Below are 18084 nucleotides of genomic sequence, written 5' to 3'. Positions count from 1 at the left end.
ACTAGCCCTCCAAAGAGCTGCAGTGCATATGTTTCCTCATTTGCTTGAGGTCAGCAGGTCTTCACTGTTAAGCTGAATCACTTTTGGGTAGAACAAGTCTTCTCACATATCATTGCTATTCTTACAGATCCACTTACCACTATGACAGTTTCAAATTTAAAAATTATTTTAAGTAGAATTGATACAATTTAAATGTTAAAACTTATTTAAGAACAAAGCATATTTCTCCATATGTTCATCTCTTCATGTCCTTCAATAATTTTTATAGTTTTCTTCATACTTCTTGTTAAAGTTCATGTTAGGTATTTTATGATTTATATTGCTACTGTGAATGGCATTCTGTATATTTATATTTTCTATCTACCCATCTTTCCAGCTGATTATGTTGTCTTTTCTCAGGTTTAAAATGGTAGATTTGCCTTTCTTTTTTACATATAAAAGTGCTTAGAACAGTGTCTGACCACAGTGGGTGCCCAGTAAACATTAGTGATTCTCTTCTCCAGTATATATACCTTTTATTTTACTCTTTTAGCTAATTCCATTGACTAGCAGTTCCAGAACAAAAAAGTGGTGATAGTCTATATTTGTCTTTTTGGGAATGCTTCTATGTATTTCACTATTAAATATATGCTAATGACTGTTTTGAAATATGGGATTTAAAAAAATCATATTAAGTAAAGCATCCTTCTAATTCTATTTTTTAAAACGTAAATCAAGAATGGATATTTGATTTTATTAAATGTCTTTTTACCATCTAAAGATATCACATGGTGAATTTTATTAACAGAGTTCTCAGTACTGAACCATCCATGCATTTTTGGAACAATCTCACTTGGTCATGGTTTCTATTTGCTGATATTTTAATTAGAGAATTTAAAACCTAAATTCATAAGTGAGACGGATCTGTAGTTTTCTTTTTTAGGGTTATCTCTGTTACGTTTTGGTATCAGCCTTATGCTGGCTTTATACAAATACAGTCAAGTGTTGCTTATTGGTGGGATATGTTCTGAGAAATGCATTGTTAGGTGAATTCATCGTTGTGTGAACATCATAGAGTGTACTTACACAAACCCAGGTGGTATAGCCTACTACACACCTAGGCTATAAGGTACTAATCTTATGGGACCACTGTTGTATATGTGGTCTGTCGTCCGAAACGTTATGAGGTGCATGACCGTAGACGTAAAACTTTCTTTACTTTGCTACTATGCTCTGGAATATTTCAGACGGCACAGAAAAATTTTATTCCTAAAGGATTGAAAGGAATTTGCCTACAAACTGCTTGGGCATGCTGCTTTCCGAGGAGTAGCTTTTTGATTACTTTCTCAATTTTTTTCCTGTGGTTATCCATCTCTATGTAATTTCCTATCTTTTCATGAGTCAAAACGTGTTATGAACATATAAAATCTCTTTTCACTATATTACCTTACTGGTATTTTCCCCCTATAAAGCAACAGGTGGCCATGCATTCACTTACAGTGGGGTCGGTCCACAGAGAGCATCTTGAACACTCCTGGCAAGGTGCTCCAGGTGAGCGAGGATGCTGGCAGAAATGGTCATATCCATTGATAGATACTCGACAGAGGTAGCACATTTGCGCACCGCAGCGGCAAGACATGCGGTTGCACCCTTCAGATTTGATAAGGCCAGTCCCACACTTGTGGCATTTTCTAATGCGAGCAGCAGTCATTTTTTCTTCACTGAAAAAAAGAAAGCATGATTGGAGATACCAGGGAAGATGAGGAGGAAACAAAAATATTATGGCCATTAAGTATTTCTTTCCACATATGATGACTGCTCAGCCCTTTTGGTGACAAAGAGTGAAAATAGCCTATGTTTTGGAGTCTGAGAACTGGGTTCAGTTCATCAGTTGTATGACGTTGAGTAAATTATTCAACTGCTTGGAGACTCAGTTTCCTCATTTTTAAATTGAGAAAACCCAACTTTTTCATAGTATTTTGAGGATTACAGATAAGATATAAAATACTGTGGCACAGTGCCTGGCGCTTAGCATTTAGAAAATGACTATTCTATTTGTTATAGGAGGCCGTATAGGCTTAAGATGGAGAGAAAAAACTCAGGGTCTTCCTAAATAATGTCGTTTCTATATACAGAGCTGGATAACGGACAGCCAATAAGCCTAAACCCTAGTTACATACACACTTCGGATTTTTAAATACTTGGCATGAGGGTGGGGTAGACACAGTTGGGGATGATCCAATAGCCAGTCTATGACTTCTCCCTGTTGGCAGAGCCCAGTTCTCATGACAGAATCTGGCAGAGCCACCTCTATGTCAGAATCCCACATTCCTAGACTTGCAGCTAGGGGATGGGCATGCATATGACTCAATCCTGGCAAATGGGAAGCTTGTAGGGAAGCTACTTGTTTCTAGAAGCACTTTAACTGATATGGAGGAGCAGACAACTTGAGTCAAAATGAAGACTTTGTCAAGAGCTGGCACTGCTGGGGCTGGCCTGGTGGCGCAGCGGTTAAGTTTGCGCATTCCGCTTCGGTGGTCGGGGGTCCACCAGTTCAGATCCTGGGTGCGGACCCATGCATCGCTCATCAAGCCATGCTGAGGTGGTGTCCCACAGAGATCAACTAGAAGGATGTACAACTATTACATATAACAATCTACTGGGGCTTTGGAGAGAAAAAAGGAAAAAAGGAGAAAGACTGGCAACAGATGTTAGCTCAGGGCCAATCTTCTTCTTCGTCTTCAAAAAAGAAAACTGTTAAATTAAAAAAAAATTGTAATAAAATATATATAACATAATATCATTAAAAACAAAAACAAAAACGGGGCAAGCCCAGTGGCATAGTGGTTAAGTGCGTGCGCTCCACTGTGGCGGCACGGGGTTAACAGGTTCGGATCCCGGGTGCGCACCGATGCACCACTTGTCAAGCCATGCTGTGGCAGTGTCCCATATAAAGTAGAGGAAGATGGGCATGGATGTTAGCCCAGGGCTGATCTTCCTCAACAAAAAGAGGAGGATTGGCAACAGATGTTAGCTCAGGGCTAATCTTCCTCACAAAAAAAAAAGAAAAAGAAAAAAAGAGCTGGCACTGCTGAATTAGTTACTTTCATGATGCTCTGTTCATAAGTCTAAAATAACACTTGCCATTTTGGCCTATACTTGTTTGTCTGTCTTCCTCTACTAAGTTGAGTTCCATGAAGGTAAAAGGCAGAGGCTGTGCTGCTGTACCCAGATGGCATGAAGAATTATGGTCTTCAGTTTTTGTTCTTTTTTTGTGAGGAAGATCAGCCCTGAGCTAACATCTGATGGCAGTCCTCCTTTTTTTTTTTTTTGCTGAGGAAAATCGGCCCTGGGCTAACATCCGTGCCCATCTTTCTCTACTTTATATGGGACGTGGCCACAGCATGGCTTGACAAGCGGTGCATCAGTGCGTGCCGGGATCCGAACCTGTGAACCCCGGGCCGCCGAAGCCGAGCGCATGCACTTAACTGCTGCGCCACCAGGCCGGCCCCAAGAATTATGGTCTTGATGGGAGGGAGTCAGAAGGTATGCCTACTGAGACTAGGAAAGAGCATGAAGGACCCAAAGGGAGGATAGCCCTGAGACTGGGACTCATCCCACTGCTCCGAGTACTTCTCTTCCTTCTAAGCAGGACCCCAGAGTGGTGACCAGGGGACTGCCTCAATGTAAAGACTGTAATAGTCTGGGGATGAGGTCTGATCTGCAGACTGACTCTTGCCTAAGGCTGAGAAAATGCAGCCTTCTTCCTCCCACTGCTCCCAGTTTTTCTGCTAAGTACGAGTAGCCAGGTGAGTCTAGGGGCAGGCAAGCGTTTTTAATTATTGACATTTAGAAGACAGTTGTAGTATGCTCCTTAGAAGCCAGATCATGTGTTTAAAAATAGAAAAATGGGGGCCAGCCCGGTGACATAGTGGTTAGGTTCGCACGCTCAGCTTGGGCAGCCCGAGGTTTGCGGGTTTGGATCCTGGGCGAAGACCTACAAACCGCTCATCAAGCCATGCTGCGGCAGCATCCCATATACAAAATAGAGGAAGATGAGCACAGATATTAGCTCAGGGCTAATTTTCCTCAGCAAAGGATTGGCAACGGATGTTAGCTCAAGACCAATCTTCCTCAGCAAAGGAAAAAAAAAAAAGAAAAATGCATTAGGAAATTGACTGCTATTCATTTAGGTCTAATTTTTGAATAGCCCAAAATGAAAGAAAGCAGAACTCTGGCTTGAAAAGAATTTAAACCCAGCTCAAGTTACAGAAGAACAAATGAGTTCTAAGTTTTGCTGAATAGGAAACACTGTCAAGGAGACAAAGTTTAAATAAAGTGAATTTATTACTGTCCACTTAATATTATGATACACATGTTCATGATTTCAGTTATTCAGCAACTGTGAAGATACTTCTCAATGCTCCATATTAAGACTCACAAGGTTCTGATGAAAAAGTTTCTAATTTGAAAAGCTGTGACCAAAACACAATGGCAATTTTCTATAACAAACTTTCTGTGTAAGAGCACCCCCAAGACTGAGGTGTGGCTTTAAGCCATGGCACTCTGGTTGCCCGGGGCTGGCTCACTTCTTCCCTGGGCAGCTGCTTATGCTGTAGTGTGGGAAAGAAGTGGCTGAAAAGAACCAAGGTTACACAGTTCTCTCCCAAAGGCTTCTGAAGAGGGTGCATTTGCTTGCTCTGTTCCACCAAGACGTTGATCGCCAATGTGAAATAATAATGGGTGCGGTAGGAGAGAAAAGGCACTCCTAAATAGATGGAGGAATACATAAAGAACGCATACAACTCAACATTGCTATAATGTTCAAACAGCTATTCAACACTGCATGAATATCTATTCAAGTCCTTTGCTTCTGCATTCATAAGAACAGTACTAGATAGGGCCAACGATGGCCCTGTACCAAAAAAAGGACTGCTACTACGGGATGTTTGGTGACCACCTATCCAGCAACACAAAAGTGCAAAATGGGCTTGGTGAGAAATCATAGTCTATTCTTTTGGGAGGAGAGTGATTTGCCAATTAGATTCTAAACTAGGCAGGAAACAGCCCCCACAGGATGTGGTCCTGGGCAGCACAGGAAGAGAAGCCTGAGCTACAGCTGTGTCTGCTGACCTTGTGTTTAAACAGGAAGGCTCACTGCCCTCTCCTCTGTATAACCAATCGAGATCCTACGAGTCCGTTTATTTGTTCTCACCACTATTTAAATATGTTAGGAACTCCTCTTTGGGAGCCGTTTTCATTTCTTGTGGCATATACTCTTCAAAATTTTAAATGGTTTTCCTTTGTGTATGTACGTATTTTTTTATTTTACTGTGGTAAAATGCACATAAAATTTACCATTTTAAAGCGTCCAGGGCTGGCCCCGTGGCTTAGCGGTTAAGTGCACGCGCTCCGCTACTGGCGGCCCAGGGTTCAGATCCCGAGCGTGCAGCGACACACTGCTTCTCCGGCCATGCTGAGGTCGTGTCCCACATACAGCAACTAGAAGGATGTGCAACTACGACATACAACTATCTACTGGGGCTTTGGGGAAAAAAAGGAGGAGCACTGGCAACAGATGTTAGCTCAGAGCCGGTCTTCCTCAGCAAAAAGAGGAGGATTAGCATAGATGTTAGCTCAGGGCTGATCTTCCTCACACACACAAAAAATAAATAAAAAAATAAAGCGTCCAATTCAGAGGCATTGAGTATATTCCCAGTGTTGTGCAACGACCACCACTATCTAGTTCCAGAACATTTTCGTCATCTCCAAAGGAAACTCTATACCTATTAAACAGTCACTCCCCACGCCCCCTTTCCCTGCAACTGCTAATGTACTTTCTTGTCTATTCTGTACATAGGCAAACAACAATATGTCTATAGATATTTTAACCATACAAGATGTGGCCTTTTGTGACTGGCTTCTTTCACTTAACATGCTTTCAAAGTTCATCCATCTTGCAGCATGTATCTTCATTCCCTTTCTATGGCTAATATTCCACTCTATGACTACACTGCACTTTGTTTACCATTCATCAGTTGATGGACATATGGGCTGTTTCCACCTTTTGGCTATTCTGAATAGTACTGCTATGAACATTCTTGTACAAGGTCTTGTTGGAACACTTGCCTCATCTCATACCACTTATTATGCTGTATCTTATGATTCAGCAACAATAAACTGTTTATAATTCCCTGTGTGTACCCTGCTGTTTCTTACTGTTGACACTTGGCAATTAGCAGCATTCTTTGTCTCTCTGGTCCATGGAGTAAGGGCTATATGGTGGAGAAACAAAGCGGAAGCCTCTGGAGCACTCCTTCCCTACAAAGAGTAACACCAGATTCCTGTGGGCATCTTTGAGATTGGTGCTATCACTGAAGACTTCAAAGATGCAGGGGTGTCGATTCCCAACACATCTCCTTTTACTTCTCTGTCTGGCCCGTGCAGAAGAATGGGTCTTGGAGAACCGTGCATTACTATAAGCCTAATTAGGTGCTCACTCTAATTGGAACTGCTGTTCCAGATGTCATTTCTTACCAGAGCAAATAAACATAGCCTCTGGCAACTGGTATGTAGCTACTGATCTGGAAAATGCTTTTATTCTCTATCCAATAAGCAGAGAATACCAGAAGCAGTTTGCAAGGAACTTGATCATCTGTTGTCCAACAGTACAACACACTAGTCTACTATTCAAATGACATGCAGATAGAACCTGGTAAACACGAAGTAGCAGGTACTCTAGGATGCATTAATATGGTGGATGCATGCCAGAAGGTGGGAGCTAAGTTCCTTGAAAATGCAGAGATCTGTAATCTTTATGAAGCTCTGGTGGTCTGGTGTGTGTATCAGGCTATTCCTGATAGGCAAAGTTAGGCACATGTTGCTGTATCTTATATCCCTGACCATGAAGAAAGAAGTCAGATGCTTGGGAAGCCTTTCTGGATTTTGGAATCAACATACATCACATTCGGATGTGCTGTCCTGATCCATTTACTGCTGATAAAAAAGACTGCCAGGTTAAAGCAGGACCCAGACAAAGAGAGGCCTTCCAGCGCCTAGTGGACCCAGTGGTGCTCCTAGTGTCTATGGCAGACCAAGAGTAGCAGGAACTGACAGGAGAATCAGAATAGGGGCTCTGCTTTAAAGAGTAACCAACTTTTTTTCTAAGAACTATCTCCTGTCCCGTGACTGAGTCCTGGAATAGTCTAAATGTCCAATCATGGGGCATCAAGAACCAGTTTATAGAGCTGCGCAATACTCCACACCAACTGCAAGTAGAATACATATGACCAGGCCTAAGCAGGCCCTGAATGCAAGAAGTTATTTGTTTATGTGATTGCATCACATTTGTAAATCAGGGCTTTCTGCTTAAAACAAACAAACTAATACTTATGGAAGACTTACCATGTGGGAAGAACCATTCTGGACACCTTAATCTTCATAATAACCCTACAAGTAGATATGATTATGCTCTGTACTTTATAGATGAGGAAACTGAAGCACAGAAAGATTAAGACATTTGCTCAAGGTTCTTAACTCCAGCTCTCTGTAGTGAGCACTCAGTAAATCTGTACTGACTGCATGAATAAGACATCCTTCTTAGGGGCAAAACAAAGGCTCAAACAGCAAATCCTCCCCTCTTCCCCACTCAAACCAGACATGACATGTCCACAGTTAACGAGAAAACATTTTTTGGGAATTGGCCCATAAATTGAAGAACAATTCCAAATGAGAAGTTTAAAGTGTTTTTGGTGAAAGCACACCTGCTAGAAAACGTATACTGCCTGACAAGATGACTACTTTGAAGAAAGAATTAATTTTTGACATGTTCATCACTTCAAGGCCATGCCACTGGTTAGGTGGGTGGCCACCCTAAATTACACAGGCTTGCTGACAGACAGGGTTAAGCCTAGATTTGAAGGAGTAACACTAGACTTTTCTAGTTGGAGCGGTATTTGTGATTACTACGTATGTCGTATTAGTTTTCTATGGTTGCCACAGCCTTAATCACATCTACAAAGTCCCTTTGCCACGTAAGGTAAAAATATTCACAGGTTCTGGGGATCAGGGCATGAACATCTTTGGAGGCCATTCTTCTGCCTACCACAGTCTGCCCTCTGGCCTCCGAAGATTCGTATCTATCCCCCACACACAAACTATAGTCACCTCATCTCAAGGACCCAAAAGATCTCATCCATTATAGTATCAACCCAAAGTCCCAAATCTCATCTAAATATCCTCAGCTCAATATTCTCAAATCTCATCATCTAAATCAGGTATAGGTAAGACTCTGGATATGATCCACTCTGGGATACGCCTCCTCTCCATTTGTGGTCCTGAGAAACTAAAGAAACAAATTATTTGCTCCTAAAATAATAAATAAGAAGGAACAGGTGTAGGACAATAGTTACAGATATTCTAGTTCAAAAAGGGAGAAAACAGAAGGAAAAAAGGAGTCACCATTCCTAATCAACTGAGAAATCCAGCCAGGCAACTCCCTTATATTTCAGATACCAGAATAATCCTCTGTGGCTTGAGGTTCTGCCCTCTTGGCTCATGGCTCTACTCTCTGAGTAATCCTCTTTTCAAGAAAGGTAGCATATGTTTGCAGCTAAATAGTTTTTAATCAGCTTGTTTTCTGCTTGTAGAATTTTGGGGGTCTGACAGATTTCTTCCATTTCGTTCTCTCTGTCTCTTTCTGTCCAAGCTTGCAGTGTTTCTGCTGATATAAAATTTTCAAGAACTTTGTGGGTCTCCCATGTACGTCACAGCATTCCATTATACATGAGGCTCATTCACAGATATTTCCTAGATAACTCCATCTCTATTTCTGACTTCTGCTGAGATGGCTGCGGGATAACACCCAAGTTTCCTAGAGAATCCCTGGTTAGATTGAGGGGATCTGTGAGTCACTCCCTCAGTTTCTTCAAAGAGTCTTTGTATGACTGAATACTCTGACACTCTGAACACATTCTTGGTTTTTTCTCTAGAGCATGCTTTTCCTGACAGTAAACCTTAATTTTAGGATCTTTTAACATCTGGGTAAGATGAGAATTTCAGAAATCATCAAGTCCTGTTTCTTTTTGTGGATAGTTCTTCCCTCTATCTATCTCTTCCCACTTGCATTTTCTACTCTTCAATACTTCGCTTGGCAATCTCCTCAGTTAAATGCCCAGTTTCATCATTTACAAGTTCTGCTTTCTGCGTAAGTGCAGGACACAACTCAGCTGAGCTTCTTGCTACTAGATAACAAAGATTCCCTTTCCTCCAGTTTTCTTTTTGTTTATTTTTTTTTAAATTTATTTATTTATTTATTTATCTTTCCCCCCAAAGCCCCAGCAGATAGTTGTAGGTCATAGCTGCACGTCCCTCCAGTTGCTGTACGTGGGACGCTGCCTCAGCACGGCCGGAGAAGTGGCGCGTCGTTGCGTGCCCGGGATCTGAACCCGGGCCACCAGCAGCGGAGCGCGCGCACTCAACCCCCAAGCCACAGGGCCAGCCCCTTTCCTCCAGTTTTCAATAACATGTTCCTCATTTCCTTCTGAGTCCTCACCAGCAGCGCAGTGCCTTCAATGTCTGTATTTCTACTAACAGTCTGTTTGCGGTGATTTAAGTATTCTCTAAGGCAATTTAGGTTTTGCCCATAATGTTCCTCACTTACTTCTGAGTCCTCAATGGTGGAGTTTCTAAGGTCCATATTTCTACTAACAGTCTGTTCAAGGCAATCTAGTTTTCTTTCTTTCATGCTTCTCAAAATTCTTCCAGCCTCTACCCACTGCCCAATTCCAAACCCACTTCCGCATTTTTAGATATTTGTTACAGCAGCACTCCATTTCTGGTACCAAAATCTGTATTAGTTTTCTATTGCTGCTGTAACAAATTACTACAAATTTATTTGCTTAATATAATATAAATTTACTATTTTATATTTTTGTAGGTAAGAAGTCCAGCATGGGTCTCATTAGACTAAAATCAAGGTGTTGGCAGGCTACATTTCCTACTGCAGGCTCTAGGAGAGAATCTGTTTGCTGCTCATTTGGGCTGTAGCAGAATTTAGTTCGCTGAGGTTGTAGGACCAAGGTCTCTGTTTTCTTGGTGGCTGTAAGCTGAAGGTTGTTCCCTGTTTCTAGAGGCTGTCACATTCCTTGGTCATGGTCTTCTTCCTCCATCTTCAAAGCCAGCAACGGGAGGTCGAGTCCTTCTCATGTCTCTCTGACTCTCTGTCCATCACTGTATCTCTATCTGACCAGAGAAAGGCTCTCTGCTTTTAAGGAGTTATGTGATTAGATTGAGTTTACCTGAATATTCCAAGATAATCTCCCCATCTCAAGGTCCATAACCTTATTCACATCTGGAAAGTCCCTTTTGCCATGAAAGGTAACATATTCACAGATTCCAGAGATAAGGGCATGTACCTCTTTGGGGGCCATTATTCTGCCTACCAAACTCGTGGTAAAGAGCATAGTCAGAAAGCCATTTGCCTAGGTTCAAGTCCCTGCTATGCCACTTACTACCTGTGTGATTATGGGCAATTACTTGGGCTCTCTGTGCCTCAGTTGTGTCATTTGTAAATGAGGATAATGGTACCTACCTGTGGTGGAGACTTGGAGACTGCTAACTGCCCCAAATAGCCATTTCTCACTTCATTTTCTTAGTAACAAAACCCGCTCCTTACCCTTCAAATTTAAGCTGGACATAAAGTCACCCAGCCAGAGACTACACATAGTGTCTGCCTTGCAGCCAGGTTGTGGCCATGTGAATCAGTCTAGACCAAGAGGGTACGAGCAGAAGTAATACATATAATTTCTGCATCACTTACAACTTAAAGAAAAGCTGCCTGCCTAGCAACTGTCTCCTTCTCCTTTCCTACGGGCTGGAGTGTAAATGTGGCTACAACCCAGTCACAATCATGCAGACGACAACACCACCTTAGGGAATGGTGAAGCAATGAGATAAAGGAACCTGGGTCTCTGCATGACGTCATGGGACAGATCTGCCTCATCTGCCTGCCAAGGCTGGACTATTAAATGAGAGAGAAATAAACTTCTGTACTACTTAAGTCAATGTATTTAATAAGTTTATATTTGTAAAGTGCTCAGCCACATAGGGGAATTCTACACAGTAATGGTTCTTCTTCTTATTGATTGCATTATTTTGCATTCTAGAGGTTGTAATTCCATTTAATGTCTCAGGGCACCAGTATCCCATAGGAAACACCGATACAAGCAATATTAATGCAATCTAATCGAATTAAAACATGTTACCTGCTTATTCACTTAGATAATAAGGAGAAGAGGAACCAACATTTATTGAATTCATATGTGCCAGGCACTTACTATGTCACATTTGACCCTGGGAATAGCTCTATGAGGCTGCAGAGATGAGGAAACAGAGCCTTGGGGGTTAGGTCACTTCTCTGAGACCACTCTAGACTGGGTGGATTGAGAGCTTGTTCTTCCCACAATACTCACTGCTCCCTCTGCCAAAAAGGCAGGTTAACGGGGAAGTTCAGAATCAGTCAATAAGCCCCTCTAAATCACGTTACTCACATAGATGTTCGGTACTTGATGTCATCTTTTTCAGCCAGCTCTTCACAGGTGAGGCCATTGTGTTCTTTCCAGAGTCCCTGACACTTCCTACAGGTTTCCTGGGGATAAAGCAGAGACACAAAGACAGCTCCTGGTGAGCAGACACCACACAAGTTTCTATTCAACAACAAGGAATGTGAAACACTTCACTTGGCCTGAATTCTTTCAGAGGATCTCCCTCCCTTTCAGCCGGAATATTTCTAAAGACATCTCTCAATAGAAGAAGAAAGAATCATTAGGAGAAAGCCTGGGGAAAATTTTTCTCTCCTTAGATCAAACGAAAGTGTTGCTCCCATCACCCAAGCGGTATAAAGCTTTCTAAAATGCCCAGAGCCACCTGAAAAACCCACAGAAGATAGATTTATGTGATCTTGGGTTTTTAAAAATAAAATACTGTGAGCAGTTTGAGGGCAGGGTCTGTCTGGGTTTTATGAATTTCTGCAGTGCTTACACCCAGTATTCCAGTGTTGGTCTAGATCAGGAATACTGGGGCTCCTTCTGGGAGACATTCCATCCCCTCAGTTGTCCCTTACTCATAAACATGGATGTCATCCTCCATAGCTTAACTTCATTTATGAGCATGAATTTTAAAAAATTACTACTTTTTATTCTAGGATTCTTCATAGCTCATGAAATACTTTCATATGTGCCAGAAACTATCTTACATCAACAACAAGAATTTGAAGATGTGTTAATGCAATTTAATTTCCATAAATGGAAATTACAACTCTAATAAGTACAATGAAGGAAAATAACCGGGGACCCGATCTAGATAAGGGGGACAGTGAAGACTTGAGAAAGTGGAGCCTGAGATCTGAAAGATGAGTCAAAGACAGCGAAAGAAGAACAGCATTCCAACAGAGGAAAAGTAAGAGAAGACTGGCAGATGAAGCCGGGCAAGTTTGGTTCCTGTAGCTGGACTGGAGAGTGAAAACAGGTGTGGTGAGGCCCTCAGAGGCCAGTCCATGCAGGGCCTTGTACGGTATAATTATCAGTTTGACCCTTATCCTAAGAGCACGAGGAAGGAGTCAAAAGGTGTCAAGCACAGAAGTAACATGATCAGGTGTGTGATTTTAAAAGCTCATTCTCCGTAGAGAACAGATTGGAGGGAGGAAAGAGTGGAAGCGTTACAGATAGTTAGGAACCTCTAAAAGACAGTGAGAACCTAAAGACAGTGAGGAACCTATGAAAGTCATCCAGGAGAGAGACTAAGGAGGCCCAGACTAGGGAGGTAGGTGAAGACATGAAATAAAGTTGGCTGACTTGAGGGAAATTTGGGAAGTAAAACTGGCTGGCCCTCGGAGTGAGCAGAGGTAAGTGTCAAGGATGATGCCATGGTTTCTGGTTCGTGCAACCCAAGATAACAGCAACATGCATGGAGCTTGGGAACAATAGAAAAGGCCTGACTGGGGTAAGTGGAGGGCAGGTGGATCCTGAGTTTGATCTGAGTGGTGATGACCCACAGGGTGACCTGTGAGACACCAGGTGGAGATATCAGGCGGGGAGCCAGGCGTAAATGTTTAGCATTTGGGAGTGGCTGGGCTAGAGGTCACCAGGAGATATACTAGATGATAGCTTTACATCAATTCTAGAAACATCTATCATGGTATTCTCCACTTATTATTAAACTTTCTCTAATATACACCGCTAAGATGACTCTAATAAGGCACAGAATAGTATATATAGTATAGATGCTATCATTTCTACATTTAAAAAAAGGTGGTGGTAGTGGCAGAATATAGGGACATAAAAAATCAACCTGAAAGGATACCCAAGAAATTAGTAGTACTGATTGTCCCAAGAGGTGGAAGGCAGGGGTTAGACTTCTTTTGTATCTTTTGAATTTTATACTATATAAATGTATTATTCTAATTAAAAAATAAATAAAATTTAAAAAGCAAGAGAGAGAAACGAAATGGACAGCTCAGGGAGCTGAGAACCTGAACAACCCTTTGGTGGATGTTGTAAAAAGGCTTCAATCCATGAAATGGGGTGGGGTGGGGGCAGAGATGAGCTGATAGGAGATTCTATATGAAATGCCATTGCTTCCAAGAGATATGATGTTCTTTGGTTCACTACCTATATCCCTGTCAGTTAACACAGACTAAATCAGTAGTGGCTTAATTATTACACACCAAAATGTAAAGAAGTATAAAACCCAGTTTTAAAAGACTTTGTGCCTGACTATTTTGGAAACTGGAGGATAAACAACAGCTGGAGAACAGATGAGATGGTATCTGGATTCTAACCTTCAAAACAATACTAACCTAGCCACCCACCAGGAACAGCAGCTTGAAAACAACACACGGCATTTAGATAATGCTTTTTAGCATTCCTGGTGATCCAGTTATTAATTCATGGGACCTTCTTCACATGGAAAGAACCTATTTCCTAGATGAGGCACAAGTCCATGACAGCAAATGACCTAGCCAAGTGAAGTCAGCTGTGAATGAGGGGTCACTATGAAGCCACTGCTCACTTTCAAAATCACAGTGGTTCTCCTGTAGGTCTACGTGTGGATTTTCAGCCATGGTACTTCTCACTGAAGGGCCCAGGGGACCCAGAGAATAAAACTGAAATGTCTTTTGAAGACACTAGCTAGTTTGACATTGAAACCCACAATTAAAATAAGGCAAGCAAATAGCAGACTGGGTAAATTTAACATTTGGAGCTTTCTCTGTATCGTTTCTTTAAAACGTACCTTCTCTTCTAAACAGTGTATATTTTACTAAATCGTAATTCTCTCCTTTCAAGCACAGCTAGGCTTTGTTCCTAGACTCAACAAAAGCTTAAACAATATTAGGCAGAAGAAATGTTCTTGAACGTTTCTCTCTCTCTTTTTTTGTGAGGAAGATCAGCCCTGAGCTAACATCCATGCTAATCCTCCTCTTTTTGCTGAGGAAGACGGGCTCTGAGCTAACATCTATTGCCAATCCTCCTCTTTTTTTTTTTTGCCCCCCAAAGCCCCAGTAGATAGTCGTTATGTCATAGTTGTACATCCTTCTAGTTGCTGTATGTGGGATGCGGCCTCAGCATGGCTGGAGAAGCGGTGTGTCGGTGCGCGCCCGGGATCCGAACCCGGGCCGCCAGTAGCGGAGCGCGTGCACTTAACCGCTAAGCCACGGGGCTGGCCCTTGAATGTTCCTAACATGAAGATAATCACATTCCTCAAAGTGAGGTTAATGAGAAGTTCCAAGGACCATTCTGGAAGACAGAGGACACTTTGACAAGTAACTTCAAAACACAAAGGACATGCCTATCCTGGCTACCAAATCGAATCAGAGACCATGCTTTCCATCGCCTGTGTGCATTTTCAGATCAGGAAGAAACAGCTGAATTCATCATCATTCCAATTACAACAAAGAAGGAAGCTCCTTCCTCATTAAGGAGCAGCTATCAGAAGGAAGCTCCTTCCTCATTAAGGAGCAGCTATCAGTTCATGTTCATGACATGACAGAGATTTCTGGTTAAGTTTTATGTTGCCCTGTAGTCCTTAAGATGCATCAAGGTATTCTGACTATTCATTAAGGTCTTAACTTTGCAATATAAAGAAAACACTCCATAGCCTCCCTCTAGCCATTTTCTGCTGCTTAAATATTGTTTTATGGGTAAGACAGAAGATTAAGTTTGGTTTCAGACAACTCTGCCAGGGAGCTGGCATTTTTTCATATAAACAGCTTCCTCAAAGACCAGCAGACACTGTCCCAGGTCATCCCCTCGTCTACACATAGCAGGGCTTCCTGCTGCTGGCAAAGAACCCGAGAGAAGATGAGACCAAGGGTCCAAGTCACCAGACTGTGCTCCTTGCTCACCATCTCTCCAGGCCCACTCTGCAACTGCGTGGCTCCCTGTGCCCCCGCATCTTACCTTCTTGACTTCCAGCCTTTTCTCAGAAGCAGAACATAGTAGAAACTGCTCACTTATTTTTGAATGGTTCCTCCAGTGAAACTTCTAGACTCACTCTCCAGGAAAGAGAGGTCACTGACCTAGATACGGGGCATGGCCAATCCAAATTGAATCTCTGAAATTCCAGCTCTCCGCTTTGCCACCTCAGTACTCAAAAAATGATGAGGCTATAAATCCAGACCTCTTAAAAGTAAAAGATGAGGTCTGGGCACCTGACCATTCACAAATGCTTAGCAAACTCCAGGGGCCACAGGGCTGTGGGCATTCAGGCCACATGTCTCTTCCAGTTGTCAAAGTCACTGGTTCTCCGCACCTCTAGCCCCAAACGGCATGTGGACGCCAGCCACCTCCAGAAAGAAACCAATTTTAAGACAAGAAAACAGACAATGAAACAGATGCTGGAACCCTTGAGAATCAATAAAGCTTGGCAAAGTCAAAGCTCAGGCAGAATCAGTGGGCTTTCCTTCCTTTCACTAAGGGAATCTGAGAACTTCTATTTTCCCTAGGGTAAGGATGCATACAACCTCCTGAGGAAGTCAGATACGTGAGCAAACCAAGCACAGCACAGTGGAGTTAAGCGTAATAGTGTACACACACACATATACACAAATGTGCACACACAAGAGACAGCAAAGAAGAGGGGGAGGGGCTACGTCAGACAAGAATTCTTTGAGGAGTAGGCATGTTCATGGCACTGAATAAAACAAGTATCATGAGTGATGAGAACACCCAGGTAACCAGTAACTCCTCTGATCTGGCTTGATATCTCTTTGTGAAGTACCTTTCTCAGCTACCACGGCCATTAAAGCCAAGCACCTAAAGCGCAGAACCAGATCCTCAAACATTTCAACAATGAAACATATTCAACATGTTAATATTTTAATGAGCATACAAGGTTTTCATATCACCAAATAAAATTATTTAAAAGTAAGATTTATTTCATCCCACTCTCAAATTTTCTATATTTATGTATGTTTTACAACGTATGTTACAACAGTAGTACATAGACATAATTTATAAATAAACAAACACATGCACGGGGGATGTGTTCTCTACACAATCTTTCTGATAAGGTAAGCAATCAAAAAGTTGTGCATCTACTGCTGTAGATATTGGAAAGTCATGGAAGGGACCCAGACAGGGCAGCAATCCGTCTGGGCTTGCATTTCCAATGCTTTGATGGACTGAAGAGTCCGAGACTTGAGGCAGGAAGACAGTTAAGCAGCAACTAGCAGAGTCTATGAAAGAGACGAGGGTGAGAGAGAAGTCTAGAGTACTTTCTGGGTTTCTGACTTGGGACACCAGCTGGGTTGGTGGAAACAAGAACTTGGATCAAGTGATGCAGGAGGAGGAGCAGATCTGAAGGAGGGTGGGAGGCAGAGGTGAGAACATAAGTTTAATTTTAGACTAGCTATTTATTCACTCTCAGTATCTGCTGGGTTTCTATCATTTGTCAAGTGCCGTATAAGATGCTGGGGATACAGCAATAAGCAAGTTAGACTCAATTTCTACCTTCTTGGAGCTTATGTTCTAGTGAAGAAAACAGAGAGGCCGGCCCGGTGGCGTAGTGGTTAAGTTTGCGTGCTCTGTTTCGGTGGCCCGGGGTTCGCATCCTGGGCGCGGACCTACGCACTGCTTATCAAGCCATGCTGTGGCAGCGTCCCATATAAAGTAGAGGAAGATGGGTATGGATGTCAGCACAGGGCCAATCTTCCTCAGCAAAAAGAGGAGGACTGGCAACAGACGTTAGCTCAGGGCTAATCTTCCTCACCAAAAAACCCCACAACAGGATATAAAGCTACAACTGTGATGGGAGTATTTCAGAGGAAAAGCACCAGGTGCTCTAAGAGTAAAACAGTCGAGTTAAATTAGCATGGGGATCAGGAAAGCCTTTTTGAGGATGTGACACTGAAGCTGAGCCCTGAAGATGAGCAGAGGTAGCAGGTATGGGGGAAGGGTGTTCCAGGCAGAGGGAAGAAGATGTGGGAAGGCTTTGGTTCAGAGAGGGCTTGTCTCATTCGAGGAGCACAGAGGAAGTTGGTGTGGCTGGAGCCCCAAGGGAGGGCTGAGAGTGGACTGTGGTCAATCCTGTGTGCAGGCACAGAGGCTGGAAGGGGGAGTTTGGAAAGCCAGGCTGAGTGGGTGGGAAGTGGAATGATCTGATTTACATTTAAGATCATCTGGCTGCTAATGGCAGAAGGACAGGGCTCGATTGCTAGGTTGTAGGATCTTGTGGTAACTCCCTCAATAAACTAAACTAAACTAAAGGGCCAGTAAATAACTTCTAGGGAACAAGCTCTAAGTCCGGATTTGATTCTTGGCTAGACTTTCGCCACAGCTCTCCACAAATAAATAAGGCCACAACCTCATTTCTGAACCAAGCTGTGCCAGCAGTGAGCCTGGCAGGGGTGAGGCCGATCTGTGACTGGGGAAATGGAAACATGCCTATCTTCTCTTGTTAGGAATAAGTGGACCACTTTTCCTATATGACTTCAGAAAGGTACTTCATTACTACTTTAAAGTAGACTGCTTTTCAGTTTTGGTTCTTTTAGATGAGTTTCCCACTGAAATGTCGTCTAAATAGCAGGAAGTATCTTTAACAAGCATCTTG

The 18084-nt window shown here is 42.5% G+C and overlaps 1 protein-coding gene across 3 annotated transcripts in view; it reads right to left on the bottom strand.

Annotated features, from left to right (window-relative positions):
- Positions 1-18084, bottom strand: part of RNF216 (ring finger protein 216) — a 168293-nt gene that overhangs the window by 18457 nt on the left and 131752 nt on the right. For all 3 annotated transcript variants that reach the window (XM_058569334.1, XM_058569336.1, XM_058569335.1), the window contains 2 exons: positions 11529-11626; positions 1478-1700 (listed from right to left, as the gene is read on the bottom strand). In XM_058569334.1, the coding sequence (XP_058425317.1) occupies positions 1478-1700; positions 11529-11626 (321 nt within the window). The remainder of the gene's footprint in view (positions 1-1477; positions 1701-11528; positions 11627-18084) is intronic.

The sequence above is a fragment of the Diceros bicornis genome, chromosome 26 (assembly GCF_020826845.1).
Source record: "Diceros bicornis minor isolate mBicDic1 chromosome 26, mDicBic1.mat.cur, whole genome shotgun sequence".
Classification (NCBI taxonomy): Eukaryota; Metazoa; Chordata; class Mammalia; order Perissodactyla; family Rhinocerotidae; genus Diceros; species Diceros bicornis.
This window is presented reverse-complemented; position numbering and strand designations above follow the sequence as displayed.